The following is a 22,824-nucleotide window of genomic DNA, read 5'->3' as shown; positions in this document are numbered from 1 at the left end:
CCATCCTTGTAAGTTTTTTTTTGCTTTGGCTGGGGAAACAAAACCAAACCAGCACACACTTGACCTGATCTAGTACTGCTTACCGCCCCACTTCATATGTGAGATTAGACAAGATGGAGGAACAAAGAGGACCTTCAGTGCCATTTTCATGAACGTTTCTATTAATAAGTGTAACTGATTTAATTCCTGTCAGCACAAATTTCAAGTGAGCTTCCAATGGCATGCAAGATACACGTCGTTTATTCTTCCACTGATTAGCTTAATGTTCAAGCCTCTCCAAGGAGCTTTGCTCCTTTAGCGTGAGCATTTCCTGAGTAATCAAGAACCTGGCGCTCATTCTCACTCCAGCCATTTAAGCTCCTGGGCATAAGGAAGGGACCTTCTCCTCCACAGCACACTTTCATAGCAGAGATAGCCATGGCTAAGTTGATCGCTGGGAAAAGATTCAATCAGCAAATCCACATTTGTGCAGCAACTCTGAAGCAGTATCTGCAGTGATGTACTGACATGAAGTAGGAAAAATTCTTAGATTCTCTGCTTAGGAACAGAGCTTCAAAAATTCAGTTCCAGGCTGAAGGAACCCATGGCTTCACTTAAGATTTTCAGACAGTTACCCTCACTCTGAGAATAGGTTTTAACATTCAAAACCAAAAGCATTTAGGAAATGATCAGACACACCATCTAATGCAAGTCTGTACTCAATTTTTATCACAACGTGCCCAACTTTCTGCAAACTCTTCCATGTCCCAATTATTTGCAATGTCCTTTACCTCCCTATTTACCCATTACCAACTGAAGATGTCATTTGGGATTTGCTGATACTCCACAGAACAGCTGCTGTTAGTTTCTGGCTGAGTATAGATCAGCTTCTTGGAAGGCCAATGTTCTGTACCAGAGAAACAGAAATGGAACAGGCAAACGGGATTAAATCACAAAGTTAAAAGTGGGAAGGGGAATCCACGCAATACAGCCTCGTGAGGAATTACTGGTCACATTAACTCCCTAAATCTATCTCTGGCCTAATTAACCTGCATTTTCACAGTAAAGCAGGCAAGCTGACAATCACGGCAAAGTGAAAACTGCTTTCAGGTAATTGTCAGCTGCAGTTTAAAGAACAAACAGAAACCTTCACTTCCCCATGGGCTCAAGAAAAGATGTTTTGGTCAGGGCTTGAACTAGCATAAAAACACAAAAGTATGTTAATATAGTAACACCTATGGTGTTTGTTTTGTTCTCCCTTCCCTCCTCTCCCCCTTCTTCTCATTGCATTCCCAGTTTGATACTTGTCAAGTAAGATGTAAATATCTCACATATTTCCTTTTGAGGTCATTACCATCTGTGCACTACTGTCTGAAGAAATAACTCAGGGCTCATAGAAAGCAGAACCTCATGACAATCCAATCCACACTATTCTCGTGTTTCTTGCAGCAGTGATCAAGGAGCTGACAGTTTGCCTCCAGAGCAGCCTGCCACCAGCCAACAAAGGCAGAATGGGACCCTCAGAGAACAAGAATGGGGAAAAAGAAAACATGCAGCTGAAACAACAATTTGTCCATTCAAGCTAACAGCTTCAGTTACTACACATACATCATATAGTTAAGATGACAGTGAAGGCTTTATTTCCACTGAACTATTTCAGAAATGGAGGTCAGCACTTTCTTTGGAAGAAAAGTTAATTTGCTTTATACAACCAAATAATCAGTGTTCTCTTTATTGTGACAACAACAAAAATTAAAAAAAAAAAAAAAAAAAAGACATCTGACAAGTTAGCAGTGGAAAGCTCAGTTAAATAAACCTCAACTTTTTGTGCACACATATACATGTGTGGAATTGAAATTAGAAAGCATGTCATGCTGTAGCTGGATGCTCACACCCCATCACTGTTTCTTGACTCTACATTTAACTTGAGACATTAGTTGTTCAGTTTGGGACAAACAGAAGTAATCCAACATTTGTGACCTAACCTAGTCTAGGCCAAAAAAGAGCCTGTGCTCTGACATTTGGTCTAGCAGAAGCAGTTGTAGTCAGATTTGCTTCCAACTACAAAGACCATGTTAGCCTGTAAGGATTTAGAAACTGAAATCATGTGCCAACAAGCAAATCCAATGGAAGCTGAAGCACAAGCAACCACCCCCTTAGGGCAGGCATCCAAACATGAATCGTAACACAGGGTTTCAAGTTTAACAGGTGTTCAGCATGGGCAGTAATACAATTTATGTATTACTGTATTATTATGTATAATTTTATTTCTGAAAGTCTACAAAGTCTTTCAGAAATCAGAAAACACCACATCCTACACACCATTTTGCAGACATTGTGTACAGTTTCTCATGTACAGAAGAGAACATAACTGAAGTGACAGGGGACTTGAGGAAACTCTCATTCCCCTCAAGGAAAAAGTCCCCACAAAAAACCCCAAAGAACCACCCTAAACACCCCACAACCATTTCACTAGCAGAATCATTCCTTACAAAAACAAAACAAATTGCCACTGAAATCTGTAGTTTGTCCATAAACACCTACATAACTCTTCGCTTTCAACATTACCTGTATGACAGGGATTGAATAACTGAAGGAATCCACTGCGCAGATTCAGTAGCAATGCTTCCAGATGAGATGTGGGGAACAACGCATGAAGCGCACAAGGAACAGTACAATAAGCAATAGAAGAACAAGACAGTGGCCTGACAGGAATTGTTTGGATTTTAAATCAGTTCCTTTTGAAAGTTGTTTCATTACAACATTTTTGATAGTCAATTTTTTTTAAGCAATTGAGCAATGGTCCACAGTATAAGCAGCAGCAAAAGTGTTTTATTTGCTGTATAATTAGTGTCATTAGAAATATGATTGGTAAGAAAAACCAACACGAATCCACACAGAAAGGAAAGCTTAATAAAAAACCAAACACGACTGGAGGGGTGGTGATGATGAAGACTTAAGCAGAAAAAAGATAGTTGTTTAAAATAAAAGCAACAAAAAAAAACTCCATCCAAGTCTTTCAAGGTTTTCTGGACACCACCACCAACTTTTGGCCATCAGAGATAGCAACAAGTTTCCCTACTGCTTTGCACCAGTATCCTCCTCCAACCTGGCTGGACTTTTTCAAATCACTTAAATGTGTTGTAGAGTGTAGATTAAGAACACAAGAGCATGATCTGAATGCGTATTAGATAATGGCTTACATGCAGCTTCTGTACATGCAGATGCAGGACCTTACTCAGCAAACGCTATCTCCTCAAAAAGCACTTCAAGTCGCAACAATGTTTTACTTAGTTTAATTCCTGTACTTTCAAAAAAAGAGGGTAGAAGTACTGCATTTTTAAAACAATAACATGCTTCTCCTCCTTCAAACAGAAAATATCTTTAATATTTGAAACAATTGTTTTTTTTCTGACATTGAAATGACCAGACATTCTTAATCCATGAAAGTAACACATGTGTTTCTGAAGCAAGAAATTGCCACAACAATTATTCGTAAACATTATACCCACAACAGTAAGTACACCAAAACCCCACACTTCCATCCTAAAATAAATCAAAAAGCTTTGACATGAAATACATAAAAAGTTTATTATGTATGTACCCCATTTTTGTTATCTGGAGGAAAAATCTGAGGCAACAGTTTGGTGCAGTACAGAGAAGCAAAGCAATATACAGTAGCTGCACACAGCTTGATTGGTTTCAGATCACAACTAAATATTCTTACTATGACCGTTAGTACAGAAATGTTCTGTAATTAGAAAAAATGAGAAGTATTACTCTCATGCTGTACAGTCTCATGTTTCTTGGTTAGAAAAGAACGAGTGATTGAGTTTGAATCTTTCACACCAACTTGCTAGGCTGTTGCCCCTGGAATGTTCAGCACAAAGGTTAAGCTCCAGACATAATTTAAGTGCTTTTCATGTGCAAACTGTTACTGGCTAAAGCTTTCAAAGTACATTTAATTACAGATATGAACACCCTGTAAAGATATGAGGATATGATAGCAGACCCAGAGGCCAATACAGATTCTTTAAGAGAAATGCTATGTTCCACTGCAGTAGTTCTAGTCCCTGATTAGGTCCTTCCAAAGAAACAGCTTATTTCAATTGTAGGAAATAGACCATTCTTTGACAGAAGCATCATGGGATGTTGTTACCAGAGTATGTTCATCCAACCACGCCAAGCCACTTACATGATGTAGTCTGTGAGCATCTGTATGGCAGTGCAAAATATAAGAAAATAGTTAGGAAGGTGAGGTTGGCAAAATTTCAGCACTATTCTGAAAGTGATTTTCATCCACATTCAATACTAGAACTGTATTTTATAAGTGACTACACAATAAAACATAACAACTTATAGCTAGCTGTTTTAGCTAGATAAAAGAGATTAACGTGAAAGCTAAGTTAGTTTGGAACATACACAGCAACATGCCTGCTTCCAGTCTTAGTTTTAGAAAAGAAGCACGGAATCAGATTGTAAGACAGACTGGCAACTTTCAGAAAGATTCTGAAGCAAACATACCTGGTATCTTGACTCTGGTCTCAGGATCACTTACAGTCCAAACATATACCATCATATCCATGCCTCCAGAAGCAAAGTGTTCATTGTCTGGTGACCAGGCAATACAAACAACTTTTGCATGATGTCCATAAAAAACATTATGTTCCTGTTTAAAAGTAATTAATGATACAGTGTTATTAGTTTAAGCCATTTCAGAAATCTACCAGCTTTTAATGCACAGAATCACAAAGCAATGATAATTTTAATGTGTATTGGAGGTATAAATGGATGTCCTAAATCAAGTACTGACTTCATTTTATGCCATTTATTTAAACTTCAATCAGGTGAATAAAATGCAGTTCTTAGACAATGCAAAGACTCTATTACATGCAGATCTGCAAAGTGCACATACAGCAAGTCACTTCTTGTTTAAACAGCTTTAAAGTAACTTCACATTTTTCAAAAGCTCTTTTCATTTTTGTAGTTCTTTTCATTTTTATTTAGAATACGAAACTTTTTTTTACTGTACAGTTTCAATAAAAGCTTATGACTTTAAAGGCTGATTCACATATTGGCTGCTCAGATGAAAAGCAGAAGTTGGCCCGTACTTGGCTCTTGGTTAAAAGGACTGTAGATTGAAGAATGGAACAAGGTTCCCTGCTTTACTGCAGTGTCCCTTTTAATTGCTTAGTCCTTATCAGAGAGCTGTTTGCTACAGCCAGCAATATTATATTGCCAAGTCTGCTGTATTTACTTCATTCATTTTTATCATACACTACTGAAATCTTATCAAACCGAGCCTGCATTCATCTCTATTTTACAAAAATGCACACATTCTCTTATTGACAAACATATAATTTGTTTAATTACTTTTCTTTTAAAAAAACCTCATGCTATTGATTCAGCTGATCCAAATAAGGTATCTGTATATTTTGTAATATTTTGTACCTAATTACTCTATCCTGTGGAAACCCCATCCTCTTCCTCACCCCATTTACCTAAATGTTTGATATTAGATAGAATTTGAGAATTTTTCTGGTAGTCAATCTAGGCTTTACATTTCCTTCACCTATTCTTACAGCCTGGAGGCTTAACATAAACTACAGTAGAAAGCTACCCCAAGATGCCATGAAAACAGTCAAAGGAACAAATACACAAATTATTTAGCAATTAAAGCCCATCAGCCACATAGATTTAGACGTGAGATGCCAGTCAATTTCCATAAACAAATAAAAAAACCTGATGCAGTATTTCTTACCACATAGCCATCAGGGACACTAAAGACAGTGACAACTTTGTTTGCATCACAAACTGCAAGAAAGGCACCATCGTGAGAATATGCCAGGTCAGTAACAGGACCTTTAGCTTCCAAAGTCTTATCATCGCTTTTCAAAGAGGTTCCTTGGATTGAATACAAACGGACATTCCCATCCTGTAAGATAAAAGTAACAGGGGAGTTACAAAAAAAATACAAAAATCACTGTACAGTAGAAACAGGAAGGCTTGCTGAGCTTCTGGAACATTTTCATCAGCTCCCTCTGGTACTGCTTACATTGAGAACTACTGAGAAACAGTCTAAAGAACCCGTCGTTTGTACTGGCAACACTCCACTAAGTCAGCAATGAAGATTTGTCTAAGTTTACACTGGGTGAAAACGACAGTGAACTGGAGAGAAAAATATGAAAAAGACATTGGTCACAATGGTGGGAGAACCAGGAGAACGAAAGCCCAAGAATACCAATTACTTATAGGTTATCTTCTCAATAGATCAGACATACTATTGTTAAATGCTTCTGTTACTAGTGCAAATGTTCAAAGTACAGCTTTAAGCAGCACGACCTTACCGTTCCTCCCACTGCTACTGAACCTCCTCCAGGGTGAACAGCCACAGCTTCTGGCTCATAGCCAAGGTCATCAATTGCAAAACATTTTTTCTTATCTTTCATCAAGACAATCTGCAAATGGAAAATCAGAAGCTCAGTTCCTTCTTCCAAGAGCCCAATACACAACTATGACTAAGTCATGCTGCTTAGTCATCAGATCTGCTCTGACTGCTCAGAAGCTTACTATGCCCTGATCCTAAGGGAACTCCTAATCCTGAGGGAACATCTCCTTAAAAAAAAAAAAAAAAAAAAAAAGTAAAATATGCCTATGCATGATGACTAACTAATCTGCTGTACTGGAGTGCTCCATTAGGGAGCACAGGGCATGCTCTCCTGCGTTCAGCTTTACCTCATTTGATCAGAATACAAAAGAAACATGGAAAGAGCAGTATTTTTAGCAATACTTACTGCCTGCCTGGTTCACTATTAAAGGAGGGGATGTAGGATCAAATTAGCAGCAAGCTAATAATGCAATGCAGCTCTACACAAATCACTGCAAAAGTAATGCCTATTTATTTCCAAGGAAACTGCAGCAGATACAAACAGCACAATAACACTATTTGATAGAGCAAGTTCTCAGCTATGGAATACTATTTTTCAATACAGTCACCACCAACTACGCATTTTCACTGTCAATGAAAAATAGCCTGCATGCTGCTCTTGTCAAAATCTGTATGGTGGTCCAGAACGTAGCTTGTCTTTCACACTGCTGTCACCACTACTGAAATGCACCACCCACCACGTGCATCACTGCACTCACAATCCACTGTTTGGTCTCCATCAGCATTCAGCAAGCATCAACAAATGTCAATGGGTGCCATTTTTCCACACAGAAGAATTCAATGACCCACCTTTGTTTCATGCACACTTGCATGTCAGGCACCACTTTGTCAGACTGCCCGTCACATATCAACATAATTTAGCAGAATATTAATACTAATATTATTAATACTTACTTGTCCAATGCATAAAACTACAGTATAGCCACCAGGACCCACAGCTAAACATTTTGGTTGAACATCCATTTTCACAGCATCCTGGCCACTACAGGAAGGTGTGGTAAGGTGGAAAAGCAGAAACACAAAAAAAAAAAAAAAGAAGTATTTCACACTTACTATTTAAAAAATTATTTAAGTAATCATCTACTAATGATCCTCAAGGACATGCATAACTTTTTCTTTTTTTTAAATTTATTTACAACATTTCTTTCTGTTTACTGTTTAGAACGTCAGTATCTCTATCAGGTAGCCAGCCTTCTAAATGGAAGTCAGTGCAGCTGCTTTAGAGTCTAGATTTCAGATTTAACTAGGCCATCTTAATAGGTTTTTGAAGAAGTTTGGTGGTTGTTTTTTTTGCTTCAACTACAGTTCTTAATGAAGGAACAGTTGTGTTCCACTCCTCCTAATAACCAGATGTTTATTAACAACATTCCTGTGTATTAATGAACTAGAAAGAAACTGACACCGTTTCCACCAATTTAACTAAGCTACCTGATACATGACCGATATCCATCTAACCTGTGGAAGGCATGAGACAAAGTGAGAAATGTCTATGAGGCATTTCTCTTTGTCACAGAAAAAAGCAAGGTTGATACAGCAATCATTTCTACAGTTTCCATGGTAACTTAAACCTGAACAAGTTGTAGCATAACATTATTTACCACTTAAATCAACAAAACTTCCTATAAAATAAAAGGCTGTAATAATATAATAAAAGGCAACAGTTTAACTAACCTGTAGTCCCTCTTGCTAAGGTTGGTATAACGCACAGTGTCATCCATACTGCAGGTGACAAGCTGATCCATTTCATCCACTGCCATTCTAGAAACCTGGTTTGTATGGCCTTTCCCAGAAAAGCCATCATTCTCTCCAGTGTCAGAATCCCAATAATGTACACAGCAGAATTAAGGAACATTTGAAGATGACACTGCACTCAGATATAGAACCATGTCTGAATTTAAAAATAGTTTTACATAATTAGACTGATGTCGGAAGGAACCTCTGGAGATTTAGTTGAAATCCTTACTCAGCAGACTGCCCCTTTAATTTGGTTTTGAGCATCTCCAACAATGGAGACTGACTCCACACACTGGCAACTCTGCACTTGTGTTTTAAGAAGCCTCTTATCCTCAGCTAACTGAAATTCTGATGTTTTGTAATGAGCTAGATGACCTGCTACAAACAGTAACACTGGAACAACTAGGATTAGGTCTGAGAATACAAAATACTTCCCAAAAGAATTAGAAGTCCTGCAGGATTGGCTTTCCCCTTATGAGGATCGCTAACACCAGTCTGAACACCCACTAAAGCCAGTTTCGTATGGAGATTGGCTGACAAGTCCTTTGTTTTTTGACTCCTGCCATTTTAATGCATCATGGAATGAAGGATGAAGGTCTGCAGTTTTACTTATCAGCTTCAGAATGTTGAACAGTATTTTAGCTAAACACATCACAGTCTCATCCATAATCGATGCCCCTCAGGAATCAATCTGTATTTCCAATACTTTGGTTTATTAATCAAGAGGACTGAAACTGAGTCTTAAGAGTTCTTGATCAGTAAGAAAGCCTGGTGGTATTTGGAATGTCAAATAGAGAGAGAACATAAAGGAAAAAAAATAGTACAGGTAGGAAAAACAACTCTAAACAAATATTTGTTACTGGGTCAAAGGGTTCAACAAGAATTTATCTTCCTTGTCCTGAATATCTAAGAAACCTCAACAGATTTCTTCCAGTACATGTTAAAAATATAGATAATGAATAGATGTAACAGCAAGCAGCAGCAATACATATTTAGCATGTATAATTAAACATATAAATTAAACTTTAACTTTACACATATATTTACTTATTCCTACATCCTCAGTGATAACTGGAAATGAAGATGTAGCATGTATTTAGCAGCCAAGTTTAAAGAAAACATTAAAACAGGACAGTTAAATTTCTTCAACAGACATAAAATGTTGACTTGTGTTCAATAAAGATAATTCTTGGTTTTTGGCAAACTTTTTTTTTCATCCCCTCCTAATACATTCTCTCAGACTTTCAGACCAGAACAAGTATGGCTTTATCATTCAAAGGATATTAATATGACCATCGTTACTGCCAGAATAAATATAGGACTTTCCACCATTTTTATGCACCGTAAGACACTGAATTGATTTACTATGACCCTGTGAAAGGGACACAAAAAATAATTATTCATGAGCAATTTTTCATTTTAACATTTATAAACAACAAATCTATTTGAGAAGAATTACAAGTTACTTAGAAAGGTCATCCAGAACACAAATCACTAATTAACAGTGTAGTTGTTTTTTGTTTTATGTACCACCCTTTAAGCAGTAAATAAGCCCTGTGAATATCCCTATTACTTAGCCTGCTGAGCCAGAATACTTCCATGGCCTTTTCATACACAAAGTTTACTTTTCAGCCACTTGATCGTTCAGAATAAGAAGAACTACAGCAGCAATAGCAGGAATCTAGGGCATCTGTTCTAGTTCACACAAAAATGTAAATTCCCAGGAGAATGCTGTGTCAGCAAATTCTTTAATTGCTAAAATTAAAGCTTACTTAGCAACCCTAGACACCACGTTCACAACCAACGGATGAATGAGATAGCAGTGGTAGTTTTCTATCTATTCCGTATCCCTTGCATCCAAAGAATGCTAAAAGCTACTGCAAAACAAATATGGCAACCTTAACTGAAACTAAAAATTGGGCTGTATTCGCACAGTATCACTGCATGTAATATTAACTTCTTGATTTATGCAACTTGCAGTAAGTCGCATATAAGCTGCCTGTTCGGCAATGCTAATTTAACAAAGCCATCTTTCAGCTGATACCACTTCATCTAGACAACTTTGCCAACTCATTTATTACAGAAACTCTGGTACAACAATATAAGTTTCACTTACCTTTATGACACGTAAGGGTTTATCTGGATTGTTTTTGTCCAAATAATTGATATAGCCAGAGAGAGAAAGAGACAGTAAATGGTCTTTCTGCCACAAGCAACCCAGCTGCTGATCCAACACATTTGATCCCATGTTGAAAGTACTGACAACAGAATTAGCACCAACATCCCAAATTTTAGCAGTTTTATCTCCAGAAGCAGAAAGCAATTGGCAGCTATCAGGGCTCCAACTAATCTGTAAAAACAAATGCCACAAGATAGTGAGTGCATTTATTACTGCAACACTTCACAGCCCGTGAACTTCGTAATGCAATACCACGGATCATTTGTACAAATGAGGAGATACTTACAGCATAAATACCTCCATCATGAGCTTTGCCTCCACCAAGAGCACAAACTTTCTCCCCGGTCTTCCCATCATAGATAAAAATCTTAAAAAGAGCACAGAAACAAATCAAAGGAAAAGGCAGCAGCAGGAGAAAAATACTGAAGAGCTAAAACACTATTACTTCAAATTGCACATATTCTTTTGCTACAAAGAACACTTGAGTATTCAAAAAAATGTGTCGTTTTATATGCTTACAAATATTCCTGCATTTAATATTAAATACTAAACAAGCAAAGTGACAATTCTAAATAAGCACAGTAAGCCACTGTTTATGTTGGATCCTGACAATTGAAACTGTGAGAATCATAGTATTTTTTACTCCCAATGTGATGGCAGCTGCTTAATATTGAGAACATGGGAGTGTTCCTACATGGAAAATGTAGGAACTGCATAGGAGGAGCTCCCTATAGTAAATGTTGCTAAACCTGTCCTTACCAGCAGGGAGTCCACCTGCAGTTGGGATGCTATCTGTGAGTTCATTATTTCAGACAGACTTTTCAGGATCATAACAAGAACATACATTGCAAAAGTCTAATAAATACCTGCCAGAATCATCTATAAGTAGTAATAGATAGGGACACAGAACACAGAAAGAGTTGGGTAAAATAGTTTAACTGACATCTGCTGTTACAGCTCCATAAGGAGACACAAAGTCTACTTCAGTCATTTCTCAGAATAAAACAAGTGGGAACATGAATGTTCCAAAACTAATCCTATTTCTAATATGGACAAGAAACTTCTGATCTTAATCAATACAAGAAGTTGCTTATTTTTTTTTTTTACCTGGCCATCTGCACTAGCTGTAGCAAATCTGTTCCCATCAGGAGAAAATCTCACACAGTTCACAAACCGTGTATGGTCCTGTAGAAAAGACAACCATCAGCACAAAAGAACAGATCTATTTACATGCACAATCCAGTAACAGTGAAGTTCTTTTTGGTCAAGCTAATAAATAGCTGTGCAGCAGATGCCTGCTGTAAAGTATATAGCCTCTCTGTATGAAGAGAATTGTCTGCATCAAAAGCAGCTTAGGGAAGAGACTGTGGGAATGGTACCGATGTAGTTAAACCAATTCAGCACAAAACTAGGTGAATGAGTACCACTGTATCAGGAATAGGTAGAAAAAGATGAACAATCAAATGTTCAACCTAGATGAAACCACAGGATTCTTTTCCTCTAGTCAATCAATTCTCTGTAGATTTTGATTTGCTTCATGGTGCAAGTAGGTTTCACAAACAGGAAGCATGAAATAAAATGCTTCCTATTTAAAATCAGAAAAAAATCCAAAACAAGGCAACAGGAATGAAGAATAAATTATTAATTCCAATTCTAGGAGACCACAGTCATGCTAGTTCTGTGAAGTAACCAGACAAGACTGATGTATGCTCCACAAATAGAGTATTTACAAATAGGAGACTATCCAAATGATGTTAACTAGAAAGCACATGTTAAACAGGAAAGCACCACAATGAGGCCAAAGCTTCCACACAGAGATCTGGGAGACTATTTTTAGTATTACAAAAGGCAGGTTCTAACCTACTTTCTTTGATTAAATATAGATTTTTTTTTTTCCTGATAACTGACTCTCTAATCTGAACCACCTAGCAGCCTGAACTTGAATCCCATACAGCAACTCAAACACCACTTTAAAAGGAAGGCTACATCACGTACCAGTTGGAGCAGCACTGGTAAGCAATTCAGACTTCACGGTTCCAAAAGAACCAGCTTAGCAAAATGTAAGTATCAACTTAGGTTCAGAAATAAATTAGGCAACTGCATCACTTCATTGGATTGCAGAGCTCAAAACAATTCCTTTTCTAGAAATGAAATCCTTACTGAAGTCAACATACAAAGTTTACTAAAGGCATACAGTTACTAAAGTAAAAGCCCTACTACAGTAGTCTTTAAAAAGAAAAAAAGAACTACTAAACATTTTAAATTTTTACTAGCCCAATTAAATCCAATATCTCCGCAATAGGTGGTTTTTTTTTTTTTTTTTAAAGGTTCTGTGGCATCAAAAGAAAAAAGCTGCAGACACAAAAGTTGCTTTTGGCCTCAAGCAGTAATGGATTTCAAGTGTGGGAGTCCCAGGCTTGGTTTCATTTACACAAAAGATTTCAATTAATACAATTAAAAAACAAAATAAGAAAGAACAGAAAACAGACCACAGAAATTATATATCCAACTCTTATTGTAGATATCAGTTATGTTTTAAACCACCTCCCCTCACCATTTCAAAGTTGCACTGGGATTTCAGACTCATGCAACCTTAAGGAGATTGCAACATTCCACTCACACAATCACAATTCATGAATAAAGCACCTTGGAGAGTATTCAGAAACACTACATGCACCTACATCAAGTAGCAGAGCTCAGCAAGCATCACTAAAGCTGATGAACACACCTGTTACTTATGTTACAAAATAGAAAGCAAAGCTAAAATTCATATGAAGCAGTTAAGAAGAAAACCTGAAGCAATGATTTATTTCAGTTTCGTCAGCCTGAATCAAGCCTTCAGTTATAACTTAAACATGGGTTCTAGGACAGCGACTTAACACCAACCATAGCTCAAAAGAGGAAATTGAGAACTTGTTTTAACAGTTCAGAGTGGAAGCTTGCTGGAAAGCTTTCAGTCAACTTGGACAGCTTAACAGAGCCACAACTAAGCTTAAACTCACGCTCAGTGTAAACTTGAACTTGAACGGAGGTCCCTCAAAGAAAGCAGCACAGTTGTCATCACTACCAGTTGCTAGACGATAAGGTCTTGTTTGCTTTATGTCCACACTGTTGATCACTTTGTTGTGCCCAGTGATTTCACCAACTGAAGAACCACTATCCCACAGGAATACTGCTCCAAATCTAAACAAACATATAATCCCTAAAAGTTACATGCTGATTAACACTTTGATCATCTACAAAAAGCAGATTTAAGTGCACTCAAAAGAAATTAGGTCATCTCATTAATCTCATGCAAATACATTGTAGTTCCCTGGAGGAAATTTGAGATCTTGCTGGAGATGGAACCTAATCTTCATGAGGAGAGATTGGTTGATCCAGAACAGAGAATCAGAAGATAATCATCAGTGAGTTTGTTGGTTTGTGAAAGAAAGCACAAAGGTTTCCCAACTGTCCAGTCACTACACAGAATATAAAGAGCTAGGACAACACTGGATCAGTTTTCTGATTATTTAGTCTAGATTGAGTACCATCACTTTTACAGCACTATTTAAGATTTAAGGAATCAAAATAGCTTCTTTTTTTTTTGGCCAGTTTTTATTTTAAATTACTTAAAAAACAATATAATCACTACAAGGGCATTAATCTACCAGAGCGTATCTACTAAAAATGAGTTCTGTAGAATCACTTAAAATTCTATATTGGAAGTATATATTTCTAATATGAAACAGTTCAGCTTCTTAAAGTAGAAAAGCAAACGTACCAAGCACCAGGTGAAATGGATGGAGGAACTGAGTCAATGAATCTCTCTCTAGTATCAGGACACAGTAAGTGATAGAGTTAAGAAATAGTGCAGGAGGTGGGGGAAACAGGATTGCGCTATATTTTAGGTACAACACTATCAGGGGGCCTGTGAACTGCTTTACAGTCTTCAAAAGACACACAAATTTGTCTGTCACAAGCTCTGTCCTGGTAACAGACACCTCATTTAATGAGTCAAGGACAACTGTGTTGCAATTTTCTTTTAATTAGCATAATACTACTTAAAATATAGGAGTGCTGGTAAGGGAGAAAATTCTAACACGTTTTTCTTTATTTTTCACTCTTATTCAATCGTATCTTCAATTTGAGAGGAAAGAAAGAGGGAGAAATCTTCTTATGGCTTTCCCTTCCTACTTGATCTGAATTATACAAAGAAATCCCTCAAAAGTAATGGTGAAAAGATATAATTTAACATATCATCACCAAAACAAGCAATATCCACACAATTTCAAACTGGGAAGATTCTAACAGAACTATATTTTCCAACTAGTTCTACAGCTGTTAAATACTGCATGAAGAATTTAGCTGCAGAACAGGACATCTTGAACAGGGAAAGTCATGGTTTATCTCACTCAAAGAACTAAAAGCTGTGTACAAAGAACCTGCTTTGCTGGCATACAAAGGTTTACACTGTGACTATACTTATACAGGCATATAGACATAAATACACAAAGACACAAATAGAAGAATTACTCACTTTTCCCTTCCTTCTCCAACCACAGCAATTCTTTTGCTGTCTTCAGTCCAGGCAAGGTCCTTTATTTTTCCTGCAAATGGCTGATACTCATACTTCAGAAGGTGTTCCTTCTGTGTAGTATCCCAGATTCTCAGCTTTCCAGAGACATCTGCCATAATAAAGTAGAATATAACTACTGTGGTTCCAACATGACATAGTCACGACTCAGCAAGCTCACTGGACACAAAATTTCAGCTAAACTAAACATTTGTACTAAGGATCAATCTCACCCTATTGCAGTGATTACAAACAGCTTGATTCAGGAACACTGAAGACTACATCTGTTCCACTGAATTATGCTTTTAACCAAATATTAATGTTCAAAATATACAGCAATAAATACAACACAAGGAATGACCTTTTGAGAACACATGAAGTCACACAGCAAGAGAGGGTAAGAATTTGCACATTAATTGCCTGTTACTAAAAAAAAAATTAGAATAAAAAATAAATCCTTTACCAACTACAGGATAACTTGCCCATACTTCATTGGGATGTAAGCTATCTACAATAAGAAAGCAATCTGGTGCACAGCGGCTTATGTAGGAGAGGTAATTACAAATTCCAAGACAAGGACAGGCTGAGAAAGCAGGGGCTGTTGAGCCTGCAGAAGGCTGTGAGGTGACCTGAGAGTAGCCCTACAGTATCTAAGGGGGAGCTACAGGAAAGAAGGGGACACTTTTTAGCAGGGTCTATAGTGATAGAACAGGGGAAAATGGCTTCAAGCCCAGGGAGGGTAGATTTAGGTTAGATATAAGGAAAAAATCTTTTACAGTGGGGTGGTCACACACTGGAACAGACTGCCCAGTGATGTGGTTGATGCCCTGTCCCTGGAGACTTTCAAGGTGAGGCTGGATAAGGCCCTGGGGAACCTGATCTAGCTGTGATGTCCCTGTTCATTGCAGAGGAGTTGGACTAGTTGGCTTTCAGAGGTCCTTTCCAACTCTAAGGATTCTATGATTCTACAATTCATATTTCTTTTACACCTTGAACCTTTAAAGTAAACCTGCTTTTGCATGTAAATACAAGGTACAAAGAGGTGTATGCTAATAAAACTTATTCATGCATATTCATTTGCATATCTTCTCAATACAAAAGCACATACACACTTAAATGTGCAGGTATCCACACGCAGCATCTAGGTTACTACAAAGAAATTCAAGAGAATATCAAAAAGTGCTAATGATATAAGTAGCAAACACAGACTAACACTTTTAAGATAATGTAACAAAAGCTTCCTTGGTCCTTATTTCCTGTAAGTATCCTTGAACTCACTTGCGTTCAAGAGCAATTGCTATGGTGCAACTGCAACAAAACCCACATAGCAGATCTTGTGTGTAAAGAAGGCCACTATTCGAGAATAAGCTATGTGCTAAAGGCACATCTTTCACCACAGCATAGCTCCTTTGAATTCTGTTCACCATTTATCAGTACATCATTATAGTCTAGCTTAGACATACAGCACCCCTGTATGTTCGGTACCTGACCGTGGGATCATCTTCACTTATGTTAAGACAGATTCAGAATGCTTTATTTTAGATTCTACTACAATAAGTTGCTCTCTTTAAATCTGGACTTTAAACCTGTGGTATTCCCCATTACTACATCTCTGTTATGACTGCAACAGAGGAGAAATTACCATAAAACCCACAAAGCATATTGCCTGTCTCATCAGGCACATGAAGTATTAATGCAGACTGCATGGCTGATGTAAATTTATAGAGAAATGAATCTTACATGCTATACTTAGAAACAGCTTAAAGAGTCTGACACTATCTTCAGAATCCATGCTCAGCAATACCAAACTATCTGTAATTGATACATGGAGAACAGTTTTTAAAAGAAATATTGCAGCCTAAGCTTGTTTAATGGAGTTAAGATAGACAAGTGAAAAAAAGCCAACTGAACACTCCCCTGGAAGCAAGGAGCTTCCTAATGCTAATCACTAATGATAGACATCTTCTTGAACTAAGCTAGGTATATATTAACTGCTCTTTTACTGGCGACTGAAAGTCTAAAATGCCACAAGAATCAAAAGATAGTAATTGAGTATGGCAAAAATCTAGAGCACCAAATCTGTCCAGAACACAAACTGGACTGTAAGGAGGAACTCAGTTCAACATACACTCCACACAAAAGACTGAGCCAAGAAAAGAATGGCTTTGGTTCCTTTCAGACAAGGAGGAGAAAAACCTCACACACAAAAAAAACCCATAAAGCTGTCCTAAGAGCGTTCTCAAAGCCTCCTCAGTATGCAAAAGAGATGTATTCTAATACAGCATTAGATATGCAAGAAACCAAGGAAGAAAGAATTGAGATATTTTACACATTCAGAAACTGTTTTTCTCCTTATGTTGCTGAGAGAAATTTACTTACTACTGGCCACTACATGAGTCTGGACTCCCTATGGGATCTCATTCAGAATGTTTTGTTTCCAGCAATAGTAACTCATGCATTACCTAAAAGCAGACATCTTTGCTCTATTTTGGACCATTACTTGCTTTTCGAGCCTTTTTAATTGACAACAGCAAGCAGATTTGAAGAACACATGAATGGAAGACAATTCCTTTTTAAATAAATATACTACTACATGTTTCTTAATATTCTTCAACTGTATAACAGTTGAGAAAGGGATCAACTACTTGAAGAAAGTAAAGTTCTACTAACATGGGCTTGTTTCGTTTTTCACAGATCATAAAAAACTGCAACTATTCCTGCTGATAATACAGGAAACTCATGCTACCCATTCTCAGATACTGATTCATATGTATTACACAGAAACTGAGAATCAGCCTCTTTCCCTGCTAACTTACCAGTGAAAGTCTTTTTTAAGTTCATGTTACAACTGTAAGAAAAATGATGCCAAGTCTTGCCAAGTTCTGTCTGGAAGAAAGGGGGAGGGAAAGGAAAGGAGAATACACTCTTCCAGAATCCCTCCCCCATCCTTAAATTACCAAAGCATATTAAGAATATAAAAACAGTAGCTCTGCATTTCAGAATTAACTTTTCATTCTGCTGCATGCACAAACATCATTCATTACACCAAGCTTTCTTTCCCCTCCTTAATGCTAGACATTTTGTTTGTAAGGTTGTAAGGTTGGTATTTAAATCAGGAAAAAAAAAACTTTGTTAAAAAGATCAAGCATGTCACTGATCTTACAGCTCTAGGAAGAGCTTTAATGAACACCTACAGACGTCCTTCCTGCCTCACTCGATTTCACCAAGCCATGTCACTTTGGCTACATACAGTTTGCACATAACTTAGAAGATGAACTACTCTGTTGTGTCATCAAGTTCTGTGTGAAGGACTTCAACAGTCTGTCCATATAACCTGTCCAGCACACACACTGATACTTTACCTCCAGATGCTATGTAGAATCCACTGGGAGCATACTTGGCAACTACAACCTGATGGGCGTGCTCAGTATAGATGTCAGCAATTGCAGGATTCTAGTTTAAAGGAAAAGAAAAAAAACAGTTACTACATAGTATTTTGTGGTTTTCTCAGAGTTAAAAAAAAAAAAATCAGACTTTCCATGATTAAATTCAGAATCTGTCCCTCTTACACACTTGAGTTTGTCTTTAAAATCAAGATATTGTCTACAAATGAGAAGAAAACAGCAGAGCAGAGTGTGGAAAACTGCTGTCTACATAAAACAACACACTAATTTCCAATGACTGCCATAATCCTCTGTCATAATACTTCCTCTGACAGCCAACATTAGCTACAACTTCTTCTTCTCTTCAGTACCTAATGAAAAGTAGAAGAGCACCCTCCAAAGTAATAGGCCAAGCACTCCCAGAGGTTTTTTTTTTTTTTTTTTTTTTTTAAACTGTTTTACATTTTAAGCTTGTTTATCTATGTAGACAAACAAACACAAGTTGCGCTTTGGAAAATACAGCCAGAAAATCTACTGTAATGAGTATGAAAGTTAAGCATATGGTTAACCACATTGCATGGCCACTACTCATCACTACGTACCTGACATTACTGAGTAACCAAGGAGGTGGGCAGAAGTTACTCATCCTTGGCAACTGAAGCCTGGTTTAAAAGCTACTAGGCTAGTATATAGTCATCCCTACTATCAACAGCTATACTGGAATGATGAAACGCACAGCCATTCCACCACAATTTTTATCTCTTCAGTCTTAAATGCCTTTAGATGCTTCAAGCTGGATAATAAGATTGACTCAATGTTTCAATTACATGAGGACACAAAAAAAATTAAAGGATAAAATGATAGCATCAAGACAAAATCCTTCTAGTACCTGCTCTGAAATTCACTTCATAAACAAAAAAGCCATTCTACACATCTTCCAAATACACTGCTCGTGACACAAAATAATAAACTATTCCTTAGAATAATTTTTCTAGCAGTTATCAGATTCTTTCAGCACCAGAAATCTTACTCTTACAGCTAAAGCAAAAGAGCATTTCAGTCACTATGATTAATACAGATTTATCCAACCAAACCAGAAAACCATCTGATGTTATGGTATGATTCAGCTGACCAATCAGGGAAAACCAAAGCACCTGCTCTGAGCTAGAAAGCAGACATTCTCTTGTTTGCAACAGTTCTTTCTGTTACAGTAGCATTACATCTCAGGAGGCAAAATATAGCTTACTCATGCAAGAAGCAGCTTCTCCATTACTGCTTCCATTCTGCTTGGCCACATTAGAGCCCTACTTAAGTCACAACCGCTTGCATCTGCACATCACTCTCCATTTTGTGTACTATTGGATTTTATCTAAGCAAGACCAAATAATGTTTTCTCTGTGTTATACTGTAGCAACTACAAGTTAAAGGAGCTCAAAAAAACCTCACTGCTAATAACAGCAAATACAATGGCTCTGTTTCACAGCAGCAATCCCCAGGAAGCTAAGCGCATGAAACACTGGACTCACAGACTGACTTCACCCCTGAAGTGAATAGTAAAAAACAGTCTTCCAAATATAAAATACAGTAAACAGATTCAGGATGCCAGATAATGATTTAAATCAAATTTTTGATTTGATAAGAAAATTACCTTTACAGGCAGAAGTAATTCAACTTGTACATCTTTCATACCAAAAGCAAAAAACCTCAATTCTAAAGAGATCTTAGGATAAGATTGTTAGCCAGGACAATGCACTACCAATTATCAGTTTCAATAAGAAGAGAGAGCATTCTCAGTGCTGAAATCAGACCCACATATGAAAGTGAGCAGTTTAAGTTCCAAGCTTCAAAGTAGGCTTGAAGCCATGAAGACAATATAAAATATTTATTAAGTATGAAACCTCACAAATATCACCAACCCTCCTGTCTCAGAGCAGCACCATTCCAGGACTTTTTCTTGTTAAAGAAACTCTCTAGCTCGTGCTCAAACACTAACCCTGAAGGCTATATTCATCACTACCGATTAGCTCTTGATTTAGAGGAGAGTGTTCACTGCATCTTAATGACCTGCTTTTTTTTATTTATTTTTTTTTTAATTAGAGCACAACTGTCCCATTGGAGGGCTGATCGTGGGGGGATTACACACTGACTTCTCCAAATTTTATCTGGTTGTTGCTAACTATTATGTAGGCTTCCACAGTTCTCAAAGAAGACATAGTTCACAACTAGCAGTGGACACATTTCCAAATTAGGTTACAAGCTGCAACACTCCCCAATACAAAAGGCACAGCATAGGCTTTACTTGGTTTTTGTGTCATTGCTGTACAATACATTCTGCAGTTTGTAGAATGTCACCTGTCAATTATTAACAGTAGCAGACTCTTTCCCCTTGCTGGTTCAAGTAAATTTACATACCAGGATAAGTAACACCATAAAACTGAAAGGTTTATGACTTCAACTCTCAACTTTCCTTGAGAGTTTAAACAGCCTAAATTGGAACTCCCAGCGTCCCACTTCATTTCTGTGCTCGGACTTTGCCACATGCTCTGTGTTCAGGCTCACACTGGAAACGACATTTGCAGCAGGCACATCTACAGTGAGCCAATTCAGAAAGTTGTTTTCTACCAGTTTAAGCCTCAAAACAGAGTCAGAAGAGCACTAATCACAGCACAAGGGAGGTGGCCACAACCCATAACTTGGCAAAAACTGTAATATAAGCAGAGTGGCTTTTCTCCCATTGCATCATGCTAAACCGAGGCTTCTAGTTTCAGAAAACTGAACTTCCCTTGACACAAAGAGTGAAACAGTATTATTACAGGATAATGCTGAGTGCAAACTTGGTTTTGTTTTTTCAGCAAGTACATTTAAAGAGATATCAAATAAGATGTTAGCAAAGAACTGTTTAGTAGCATTTCTGTGTTATGAAATAATAGTAAATACCCGAATACAGAGAAAGTAACAAGATTAATCAGGAAAATAACTCAAAAACACATTTTGCAGAAGGAAAAGCAACCAGAAACAAATGCATATTTGTGATAGAGACCTAAACATTCCTAAATGGGATCTGCCATATTGCAGCACACCGCAGCACAGTGAGATTTACGGTAAGGAAGGAAATCCAGAGGAGAGTTAGATTTTTCCAAAGATTATCAGTCATGCGGATTAAGTAAAAACTTTTTAAAACCAACAGCTGAACAATAGCTGCGTTATGTTTCCTCCATACTTCTCAACTGGATGCAATCTTTGAAGAGATATTATTTAAGGAACTCATCTAACATCTCTCTAGTTACCACCGAAGATTAAAACCAAACAAATGCACCAAACCACTATGAAAGCATTATCTGGGGGTTCCAACGTTGAATGAATGATAAAAGTCCCCTACAAGCAGGGCTGAAAACAAGGTGTGCTGGCACTTATCACAAAATCAAGTGTCTGACAACTGCTGTGATTCCCGGAACGCTAGGGAAAGAAGCAGCTGGGGACTCATGAATTTGCAAGTATTTGCATGCTGCTCTTACAAGCCAAAGGCCCAAAACAACAAATAAGGAAGTCTTCATTTATTAGGCAAACACATCTCTCAACTCCTGACGGTGCTATATCTCATAAAAACGCACAAGGCCAGGCAGAACTATCAGCCTCTCTCCTCTACACATTCCGTGCAAAGAGAGGGCGAGAGCTGCACGTTTCACTGCGATTCCTCAGGAATTTCCGCAGCCGCTTCTGCCTGAGTCACGCACCTTCCTTCCTACCCCCGCTCAGCTCTGCACCGCGAGCTCCAGCGCGGCTCCCGCCGTGAGCGGAGCACGGGGAGATGGGGGGGAGGGAGAGGGAAGCGGAACTTCGCGAGGGGTACGCAAAGAGACTAAATAAATGCATTGGGGTACGTTACATCGATGTTTCGGATGACGACGCATTTCCCATTGGTATAGAGAAAATTGTTGCCTTTCGGATCACCTCCAATGATTTTGGACACGCCTCGTTCAACCTGCGGGAGGCTGGCGAACACTTTTTCTATAGGGAAAAAGGAAAAAAACAATAAATAAGAGAGGGGGAAAAAATGGAGAAAGAAAAGGCGTCTGAAGTCCCTGGGCTCCCAGCCGCCTCCCAGCGGCGCGGTCACTTGTTGCTGTCAGCGGGCGGCCGCCGCCCCGCAGCGAGGCCGCAGCCGGATCCCCGGCCGCCCTCCCCGCCCCGCTCCGCTCCGCTCCCCTCCGCCTCGCCGGAGCTTACTGATCTCGTACGGCATCCTCGTTCCTCAAGCTCGTGCCGCGGCGCTGCGAAGCGGACGCAGGCGGGCAGACGGACCGCCGCTGCGCTCTGCTCCCCGCCGCCGCCTCAGCACCACGGCGCCCAGCGGTACGAAGCAGGAAGCGCCCGCGCGGCCCGCCGCTCTCCCCTGCCTTTGACCATATATAGTCAACTCTGCTCGCGCCGCGCCGCTCCCCGCCAGCCCGCACACCGCTCCCTCCCCCGGAAATGCCGTCGGCTCGGCCGGGCCCGGCGGGGCTGTGCTGAGGCGGCCGCAGGAGCCGGCCCCGCCCCGGCAGGG

General features: G+C 38.5%; 1 protein-coding gene across 1 annotated transcript; it reads right to left on the bottom strand.

Moving 5' to 3' along the window:
• Positions 1–2,791: 2,791 nt before the first annotated feature.
• Positions 2,792–22,616, bottom strand: WDR1 (WD repeat domain 1). The gene is made up of 15 exons (XM_042871459.1): positions 22,506–22,616; positions 22,165–22,286; positions 18,258–18,348; positions 14,860–15,007; positions 13,343–13,523; positions 11,448–11,525; positions 10,627–10,707; positions 10,278–10,511; positions 9,446–9,533; positions 8,099–8,255; positions 7,322–7,409; positions 6,327–6,437; positions 5,741–5,914; positions 4,504–4,648; positions 2,792–4,194 (listed from the first exon to the last, which is right to left on the bottom strand). The coding sequence occupies exons 1-15, from the start codon at positions 22,519–22,521 to the stop codon at positions 4,085–4,087; spliced, it is 1,824 nt and encodes a 607-aa protein (XP_042727393.1). The 5' UTR covers positions 22,522–22,616; the 3' UTR covers positions 2,792–4,084.
• Between the last annotated feature and the right edge of the window lie 208 nt (positions 22,617–22,824).

The sequence above is a fragment of the Lagopus leucura genome, unplaced genomic scaffold, assembly GCF_019238085.1.
Source record: "Lagopus leucura isolate 7727_CA_CO unplaced genomic scaffold, USGS_WTPT01 Super-Scaffold_100004, whole genome shotgun sequence".
NCBI classification, from domain to species: Eukaryota; Metazoa; Chordata; class Aves; order Galliformes; family Phasianidae; genus Lagopus; species Lagopus leucura.
Note: the sequence above shows the minus strand (reverse complement) of the source record. Positions and strands in the feature narration are given on the sequence as shown.